Source organism: Sinocyclocheilus anshuiensis, unplaced genomic scaffold (genome assembly GCF_001515605.1).
Source record: "Sinocyclocheilus anshuiensis isolate Anshui unplaced genomic scaffold, SAMN03320099.WGS_v1.1 scaffold436, whole genome shotgun sequence".
NCBI lineage: Eukaryota > Metazoa > Chordata > Actinopteri > Cypriniformes > Cyprinidae > Sinocyclocheilus > Sinocyclocheilus anshuiensis.
Genome location: NW_015560618.1, coordinates 3,307,244 through 3,317,807, shown reverse-complemented (window position 1 = coordinate 3,317,807; position 10,564 = coordinate 3,307,244). Strand labels below are relative to the sequence as shown.

Below are 10,564 nucleotides of genomic sequence, written 5' to 3'. Positions count from 1 at the left end.
GATAACACCGTATACCGTGATAAAAGCATTAGCAATTAATCGCAACATGAAAATTTGATACCGGCATATCCCTACTTGAGACTGGTTTTGTGGTCCAAGGTCACATATGTTGAGTCAAACAAAATAAAAACAGAAGTCTTTTCTATCATGTCTTCACTGTCACTTTGATCAATTTATTGCATTCCTTGATTAATTAAAGTATTAATTTATAAAAAAAATGTTTTTTAAAAACTTGACCAAAACTTTTGATCAATGCTTTATATTATTAGATTTCCTCTTTTACTTTAATTTTCACAGTATACATTTTGAAAAAAAATTGCAACAATGCTCAGTTTTTTAAAGCTATTTTAGAACAAACAACTGAAAAGCACAGAAATACATATTTTTATCTATACAGCCCAGTCATAGGTAAACAACACAGCATGTATTCTAATTTAAAAAAATCTCAGACATTTAAAGATATGAATTATGACCCCAAGCATCTAAATAAAGATTGATCAGTTGCAAAAAGCTGAAAAATCACTGAAGTTTTTGTTATAAAGTCTCGACGAGGTAGGCGACCACAAGTGGTTACCATTACTTTCATTTCCCCCAAATACCAGGACCTTTCCTTAAAGGAAAAGGACAGAATGTACTATATCGGGATGGGAGGCAGGAGGAGACCCTCCTCTCCTCTCTATATAGGAATGGGAGGGGACAGGAGTAGATTTACCGCATGTGTGAATATCTGGACTCTGAGCAAACAGCTTTTCCTAGAATCCGTGGAACACTGGCTGCTCTCCGGTGGGGGCCGAGACCCCACAACCACACACCTCCAAAGGGCTCTTTTCCTTCTTACCATGCATGTAACCTCACGGGGACGGCAGATTATATCTGGATCCAATAAACATCAGTATTATTGCTTTAGAAAGCACTCGATAGCTACTAAAGCTACGTGTTGCGACAAATATGCGTTTTCTGCAGATTCCAAACGTATGGATGATGTTACACATGAGCTAGCTGGATCGGATTGTAAAACCACGAGCCAATGAAAAACATACCATCAAATTAAGGTAACCATAACAATGGTTAACACCATAACAGTGGGTTTCCAGAAAATATTATTATTTTATCACTAAGGTCATATTTATAACTCTGAAGTGGATCAAAGCAAATGGATTTGTCATAAGAACATGGTTCTAAGTAGAATAAAGATAAGGTGGGAATCATTATGCAAACAACCCAAAGGGACGGATCCAGCAAAAAGACTGTTTTAACACCTTATTTGTAAATTATACTGCAATCTAAAGCACAATGTATGCTTTCTGTTTTTATATGTATGCAAAGTTATGCATGCAGTGCAACTCGTATAACACTAAAAAGTTATAATAATCAGTGTATGTCCGATACAAATCTTTTTTTGTCAGATAGGGTATCAGTCAGATGGGACAGATTCACATCCTATACTGTGTGTCGTTGTTGTTAATGTTAAGCAGGGCCGCATGATATATCGAAATATGCAATATGGCTTAGTGCAATTGTAAAATCGTACAGGCTGTGATTTAATGAAATTAATATATGCTTTACTGGTTTTAGAGTGAAGCGCAGCATTTACACACATGCACTTCATGACACAGTGTTTCAGCGTCTGACAACTTGCTTCATTTACTGTGAATCGAGCCCCTGTGAGACACTGATATCATGGGCTGTACGCCTGTAAATGAACACAGTGCCGAGCTTCACTCTGAAAATGGTATTTGACAACAGCCCACCAAAATTAAAACTATATGATTTACTTTTGAAAACGAAGAAATTAAGGCGTAATTAATATTACTTTAATTTCAAAGTAAAATAAAATAATTGTTTTACATACAATATATTTTTGTTGAATATTTGTGTTTCATAAAAATCACAAAAATTATTAATTATTATTTTTTATGGTAATTGAATTGGTCAAAAACAAAGGGAATTTGGCCTACCAAAACTCAAAATTTGTGAAATGGTTAATGAAAGAGGTTTGAGATGGTTCTTGTAAAAAGGAAATCAAAAGTATGAACACCTAGGGCTGGGTTTTGACACAAATTTCACGATTCGATTCTCATTCACAAGCTCGCGATTCGATTCGATTACCAATTCGATTAGATTCAATATCAATTATTTTGGATATATATCAGGTACAGTACATACCAAATTTTCTCAAGGAAAAAAAAAATCTCTCAACTAATGCTGTAAAATATACATGAGAGTCAGTTGGTACTACATTACTATAATATTGAAGGTTAAAATTGACTGATTTGTTAAAATTACACTTAATTAATTTTTTTAAATAATAAAGTTACAATTACATAATATTTCTACTTCAATTCGTTTATTTTTATATAAACAATGGTAGCTCTCATAAAAACCTGATGTAGGGCTGGGTTTTGACACAAATTTCACGATTCGATTCTCATTCACAAGCTTGAGGTTTGATTCGATTCAATATCGATTATTTTGGATATATCATGCCAAATTTTCTCAAGGAAAAAAATCTCTCAACTAATGTAAAATATACATGAGAGTCAGTTGGTACTACATTACTATAATATTGAAGGTTAAAATTGACTGATTTGTTAAAATTACACTTAATTAATTTTTTTAAATAATAAAGTTACAATTACATAATATTTCTACTTCAATTCGTTTATTTTTATATAAACAATGGTAGCTCTCATAAAAACCTGATGGATTTATTCAAACAAATTAAACATTAAAGAACAGTAAAATTTATAATGAATATGTTATATGGTGTATATATTTAGCAAAATGCCCCTCTCTACAGTTTATGTGCGCCTCGCGCTGCCGCGTCTGTTGAACTGAGGCGCTACAGCGATCTGTCACTCCACATTAAACAGCGCCAAAATGGAATTAATTGTTTAAATACTGCAATACAATGGACAGAATTTGAAATCTGAGACTTTGTTTCATATTAAAAGTACCAACGCACAATGCTTATTGAGATATAGTGGATGGGAGGTGCCCTTCAACATTCCGTCCATTAACTGAAAACAGGCTAGACTAATCGATTCTTGGGATTTAAGAATTGATATCGTTCTGTAAAAATGAGAATCGATTAATATCGAGATATCGATATTTTTTACCCAGCCCTAATTAACACCCAAATTTTTCAAGTTTTTCCAGATCATTCAGCACTAAAAGTCACTCATTCACACTCAAATAAGTAAATAAAAATCTTGAGTAAAAATTACTTTTGGGGGGGAAAAAAAAAAAACGAACATTTTCTGTGCAACTCAGGATTTTCAGGAACTCCCCAACAAAATCACCCTACTAAATGTGTGTGACCTGTGCTGGCAAAATGAGTCGCAATAAGCAAATTTACAAAAATAAGTTGACAAAATGTATGATTTGTTGTCTGACTGACAACAAATGACTGAGCTACACCCGTTTGAAGCCGATAGAGTCAGCAAAGTCAGCTTTGAGAAAAGTACCTAGCAACATTGCATCTTCTCCTCCACTGCTTTTCTTAATAAGAACTATTTTATTAATAATCACAATATAGCTATTTTTATTTTACCTTTGTTATTAAAAATTAGAACAAAGATGCAAATAAACAGTAGAACAAATATAAGAAAGAAAAAAATTGTGCATTACTTTTTTCATCTTATATCTAAACAGAAGCAAGTAAGAAAACAAACACACTAATAAAATGTTCTAACCAATCACACACGATTATGCTGAGCTTATGAATGCAATGGCCAATCAGAGGCGTTCAGATGAGTCCACTGAAACAGTAGAGTTCTGTTGTTCAGCGCGCGCTGACTGAATTCTGACTCGCGAATTCTCTCCTTATAAACAACAAAGTGCAGATGTACGTGCGATGTAAGTATAAGAGATTTATTCATCATATAGTGTATATTCACTGAGTTTAACGGGAGTGTTTTTAAAGTGCATAAACTCGCGCTAGACTGAGCTTGTGATGATGTTCTTTGGTAATGTAAATGGTCTTTGCTCGTTTTCTGTAGCTGCTTTTTGAATAACTGAGGAAATGTAAGCATTATAATTAGTAACTTACGATGTTTCTATTAATTTGTTATCATGTTAAATACAAATTCAGTCATATTAAAAACAGGCTGCTTTTAGCCTTACGCTGGAGTTGGTTCACTTCCTCGCAATGAAACTAAGTAAATAATTACATAAATTAGCACGATAATATCGTGTATCGGCGATCTCACAAGCTGACGATAGGACGATATGAAAATTGAGCATATCACCCAACACTAGTGCATTCATTACAAATAATCTGATTATTAAAACTACAAAAGCAGTTCAATGGAGAGCAGAGAGTGGTGAGGGGAAGCACCAATCATCAAGAAGTTTATATATAACTCAGGGTTGTTGCAGTATCAGTATCGTTATGGGATGGGAAAAATTAAAAAGTGGTATTGATCCATCCCAACAAAAAGTATAAAATTTACTCATTTTGTGTGCAGTGTGTATTTTTTATGCTTAGAGTATTGTGATGTCAGCTTAGCGACAAACTCTATTGGAATCAATTAGTGCACTTCACATTAGGAGTGCTATTTGTATGATAGGCTACATGGGGTTCCTGCCAACGCAGAGCGTTCCAAATCAGTCACTTACGAGTGTCAAATAAATTCCATGTTAAAAAATGTAGTGCGACTGCCGCTTGCACAACACGAAAGCAGCAGCTTTTATTCTTAAGACAAAAGTGAGATTGGAAAGATCATGACAACACAGGACTCTACATGGGCGAAGGCCTACAGAAGTTCCCCCACAGGAAGTACCAGAAAAGTGTGTTCTGAAGACTCTGACAGCTCGTGTACTGCTTTACCGTCAGCTGAAGTCAGCGGTGTTGAGAGAAGCGTGTTTTAAAAGAAAGAGTGAATGCTTGCCAAATACAAAGACGCTGTCAGGTATGAGAGCCACGAGAGGCATGACCATGGATTTATTTGATCAAAAATACAGTAAAAACAGTATTGTTGTAAAATATTATTACAATTTAAAGTAACTCTTTTTTATTTTAATATATTTAAAAAATATTAATTTATTCCTGTGATCCAAAGCTGAATTTTCAGCATCATTACTCCAGTCTTCAGTGCCACATGATCCTTCAGAAATCATTCTAATATTTAGTGCTAAAGAAACATTTCTTATTATTATCAATGTTAATATTTTTGTGGAAACATTCCTTTCAGAATTCTTTGATGAAAAAATTTTTTTTTTTTTAAAGCATTTATAAATCAATCTTTTGATCAATTTAATGTTTTCTTGCTGGATACATTTTTTGTTTTGTTTTGTTTTTAATTATTGACCCCAAACGTTTGAACAGTAGTGCAATTTTTATTTTGATTTACATTTTTTGTTTCAAAAAAACAGAATGACGTTTAAACTTATACACATTATTTAAATTATTATAAAAAAAATGATATCACCAAAAAAGAAAAAAAAGGTGCAACAGACATTAATGTACACTTGCACTGATTGAAAATTGCAGGTGTGTACCAAGACATCCGCGAAGTGTACCAAACCAAATACACAAATAAATCTATCTGCACTGTGCAACAAAATAAACAAAGGAACAACAAACAGTGGCTGCTAGATGAACAATTTTTAAAGACTTTCATGAAGCTTGTGGGGGAACAAAGGCAGATGCATGGCATATTTCAGTAATTCCTGAACATGAATGCTGTCTTCTTGAGGAAATCACTCAACATGTTATCTGAATTGCCTGTCAGATGACCAAGGACACTCATGCCCCTATACATAAAGAAGATATAATGTGAAAAACGTGTCTTTAGAGTCATAAATGGGGTGTGATGGCTGTCGGTGTCTTTTAAAAGAGCAATAAAGAAAAAAATATATGTTTTTAACCACGTAGTGAAGCAACCTTATCTCTAGAAGTGAAAGATAGGGGAAGGTCTACTGTTTACTACATGATAGGCCTTCACTATCACAGGCCCCCACTGCATATCAGCTACAAAAGGTGTCACCAGTGACAAGCGTCTTTACCCCGGGCCGAGTGACTGAATGGCACGTAGGCGGAATTGCACTGAGATCCAGCTCTTGCGTTTACGACCACTGCCTGCTCAATCTACTCCTAACTAGCACCAAGTTAAAGCCACAGAGTCATCTCAAGCCCTGGACAGTTCACCATTTCCTCTTGAGTATGCCAACAAGTTGATATATTGTGTACAACTTGCAACGCTGGAACCGAAAGTCGAGCATCTAAGAGGAAGCCGAGCAGTGACACTTCTCAACTGAAACTGTGTCACCAGATATGCACTGTCGCTTTTCAATCGAGAAACCATTTTATAGTTACTGCCATTTCTGGCATGCTTGTGACATCCGGAAACAAACAAGAAACATTTTTGTCTGAATGTTTGTTTTTAGGGTTCTGACAGATTGTCATAGCAGTACATATTAACCATATCTTTTCAAAATACAACCTCACGTCACTTTGAAAACAACTTGTCTTATAGGCTACACATTTCAAAAATGTGGGATCAGCAATATTTTTACTTTTTATATGCATTTTTTAAAAATAAATTAATAGTTTTTTCAGCAAGCATGCATTAAATTGATCAAAAGTGACATTTACAATGTTAAAATGTGTCAAATAAAAGCTTTTTTTACTTTCCATTTCTGATAGCACAACTGTTTTCACCATTGATTAAAAAAAAAAAAGGTTTCCTGATATGCAAATCAGCATTTTAGAATGACTTCTGAAGGATCATGTGACACTGAAGACTGGAGTAATGATGCTAAAAAATTTAAAATGTATTCAAATAGAAAGCAGTTATTTTAAATTGTAATAATATTTCACAATATTGCGGTTTACAGTATTTTGATCAAATAAATGCAGCCTTGGTGACCATAAGAGATTTTTTCGAGAACATTTTACGGACCCCAAACTTTTGAACAGTAGTGTATATTAAACTAAATAACCGACTTCATTACCAACAAATAAAATTCATACATGACTAATAAACTTTGGTGGAAATGTAAACAACTTCATAAGAGCATCCCAAGATATGGCACCTCACCTCACCAGTCAAAAGGTCTAGACACAAGTCATTAAATTTGTTTTTAGATTTCATCTTATTTTAATAGCAGGATGCAACTCATGAAGTTGGTTAAGAAAATGAACAGGGCTGCGTTTCCCAAAAGCATCGTAAGCTTAAATTGATCGTAAAAAGGATCTCACGAATCATCTTAGACTTGCGGACCATAGTATAATATTAATCTATAAGTATAATATTAATCTACTATATATATATATATATATATATAATATATTATACTTTATATTATATCCGAGCTGTCTGGAACGCAGCATTAGGTTAACAGTTCAATAAACGAGTGTGTACTACAATTACGGGCCATTCTATAAATTGACATTTCAGCACTTGACAAACGGATAGCGACTCCTAAGTAGCACTTAAAGCACGGCTACGTGCGATTGTGTTAAGTGCTTTTTCGGGAAACGTACGTGAGACAATAACGAACGTTCGTAAAATGACTCATAGAAAACGCTCTTAAGAGCTAAGATCAATTGTTATCGAGAAACGCAGCCCAGAACTGGAAACCAGATTATATGTGGTTGGTTTAACATTTCTGTTTACTAAGTATCTCACATAATTCAATTGTTTTAATGACTTTAGTTATACTAATAATCCGTAAAAAAAAAATAAAAAACATCCAAAATAATCTGTAAAAAAAAAAAGAGTGGGTGTGTCCAAACTTTTGACTGGTTGTGAAATATCAAGAAATGTCACAACCCTAGTAATGAGAACAACCAAACATCCATCACGTCCCTGCATTCCTCACAAAACAACCACAGCAGGCATGCACAGAGATCTGCACATTAATGCTACGAACGCTGCATGGAAAATTACCAAGATGAAGCAGTAAATGACTATTAATTTGTTGAATATAATTCAAAGTGCATGCTACATTTCTGTTCATCCACATTTGTTGACACTTTTCCCATTAAATATTCCAATTAATATCAAACAATCTTACCTGAGCCTGTGTGTATGCTTTAAAAAAATAAAATAAATAAACATTGTCTGGAGCTAAACTAAATCAAGACAAAAGAAGAGTAGGGTTCCCACACCTTTAGACCGAATTCCTTGATTACTGGTTAAAGTTTTATAAAAAAAAAAAAATTTATATATAGAGATAACACTTGCACAGACCAAATTCTAGTTAATGAAATATTGAGTGTACCTCAAAAAATCCACTATATAATCATTCAAATGAGTTTTCTACGCCTAGAAACTTGTTTTTAAAATCCCTTGACGTTTCCAGGCCTTCCATGACCGTGGGAACCCTGCATGAGAGTGAACGTTCAAGCAGTCAGACCCCTTAAATCATTCAGATCACCAGTGGCACCTCACCTGTCGTCCTCCCCATCAATGGGAATGGGTATACCGAAAAGACTGTTGACAGCCGGACTGGGCAACTGCAGGCCTTCTGTGATTAAGGGCTTCACCGTGTCTTTACTGTGAACCTGCGCAGACGCATCAGACATCCTCCGACTCTCATCCATCTGGCTGAAGACGCTGATGCCCATGCCCGCTGCCGTCCCACTGTGTGCGGAGGTATTGGGTGATCCTACTGCGAGCGTCACCGGTGCTACGGGCAAGCTCTGAGTGCTTTGCGGAGTTGTCGATAAACCATGCATTACTCCTGAGGCCTGGTATTGTGCCACCGGTTGCTGCTGCTGCTGCAGAATAGAGGGCATAGGGGCGACGCTGCTCAACAGCCCCACCACAGGATGCTGCGCCAGATTTGGGACAGGCGACACCGGTGCGTTCCCTAAGGGAACACCTCCAGGGAGTCCAGACATTTCTAGTGTACCCAGAACCTGCACCCCTCCTGTGGCCGGGGTCGGAAGAGGGGACAACCCCTGACTGACGACATGTCCGACGGAAAGGCTCACCCCAGGGAGAGTCTGGGTGACTGTAATGGGCATGCTGCGCTGGCCGTAATCAGGCTGACTGGTTGATATCAGAGCCGGCTGGCTTTGCAGTTGGTGCGTAATAGGCTGGGGTTGATAAAGCAGCGGCTGCACTTGAGGAGAAGGAGGGATGCTGGGAGATTTCTGAAGGTGGGCACCCGGGTGTCCTCCCTCGTGAGCGGGTGGATGGAGACTGTGCTGAGCAGACGGAGGCACTGGCTTATTATTACTAAAGGACTCAGGTGACCCGGACCCCAGGGCCACGTTGAAGCTGTGCGATTCTAGATTATGAGGCGGACTGGTGAAACACGACCCGTCTGAATTTACATCAGGAGCCATTACGGAGCCGACGGTGGCCCCGAGCCCACTGTCTCTATCCGCTCCGGGCTCGGTCACATTGGTGTGCCTTATACTATCCACAGTCCTGCTCATCCCAGAGCCCTCGGGGTCTTTCTCATAATACTCCATACAGGTCCACCGGCCCCTCCTGAAGGGCTCTCCGGTGCCGTGATCAAGCTTAATGACCCTGAAGCGAGAACTGCAGCTGGTTATAGTCGTCGCGCTTGATGAACTAGTGACTTGCGCTGTTTGAGTCCCAGAGGCCTGGATGCCCTGGTGGTGACCCAAGTTGCGCGGGCCAAAACCGCCGTTCTGGGGGGGCTGGCCCTCTGAATCCCCCACATTATTCAAAGCCTCCTCTGAGGAGCTCCTGTCACATACCTCAGTCCTGGACCTGTCAAATATCTCGGAGGACACGTCCTCTGTCCGGGACTCATCCGGGTCATCCAGGCTCTCGGTGTCGTCGGTCGCGTTGTTGGCCGCGACTTGAGCCTGAGTCACACTCGTGATCTGAAAGCAACTCTTCTTCTTGGCCGGCATCCTAGACATGCTTAACAGCTTTTTGAGACACCTTAAAGACGCCGCTGACTTGACAAAACAGCAAACAGTTGCCCCAAATTTCACAGTTTTCTGCGACGATTGTGCGTCATCCGTCTTCCTCTTCTCTCCTGTTGCATTTTCGACGCGCGCGCGGCGGACGAAAACAACCTCCGCGAGCGGTGTGTGCGAGATGACGTGTCGGTTATTAATTTATCCTCATATGCTGGTGATCAGAGCTCGGTAAGGGCGGTGTGTGTAAGGCCGCTGTCGTAGATTCGGCTGCGTTCACTCCCCCTGCTGCCTCTCACTTCTCTACCTACATATGAGTATCAAACACATCCTGAACGAGCGCGTTTAAACGCCGCCTAATGTGTCACGACACTCGGCGACTAGATGCCGGCGTACTAACAAAACAATCACGAAAACAGTTTGAAATTAAAGTTTATAGCTAACTATAACTAGCAGACTTCGGAAACAGAAAATCGAAAAATTTCACCTCCCGACAAGATGGCTATGTAAATTCGCGATGCATGCTGGGAAACGAGCGCAACAGGCATGGCGCGTAAATAGGATGGTGAATACGGATCCTACGTTCGAACAAGTGCAGTGGCGTAAGTGCCTTTATATTTACATTTAGTCATTTAGCAGACGCTTTTATCAAAAGTGACTTACAAATGAGGACAATGGAAGCAATCAAAATCAACAAAAGAGCAATGATATGCA

The 10,564-nt window shown here is 38.2% G+C and overlaps 1 protein-coding gene across 3 annotated transcripts in view; it reads right to left on the bottom strand.

Moving 5' to 3' along the window:
* Positions 1–10,421, bottom strand: part of LOC107681775 (TSC22 domain family protein 2-like) — a 21,241-nt gene extending 10,820 nt beyond the window's left edge. For all 3 annotated transcript variants that reach the window (XR_001633300.1, XM_016478098.1, XM_016478099.1), the window contains exon 1: positions 8,400–10,421. Coding sequence is in view for 2 of the 3 variants with exons in the window: in XM_016478098.1 (XP_016333584.1) it covers positions 8,400–9,850 (1,451 nt within the window). In the remaining variant the exon portion in view is untranslated. The remainder of the gene's footprint in view (positions 1–8,399) is intronic.
* Positions 10,422–10,564: the final 143 nt, after the last annotated feature.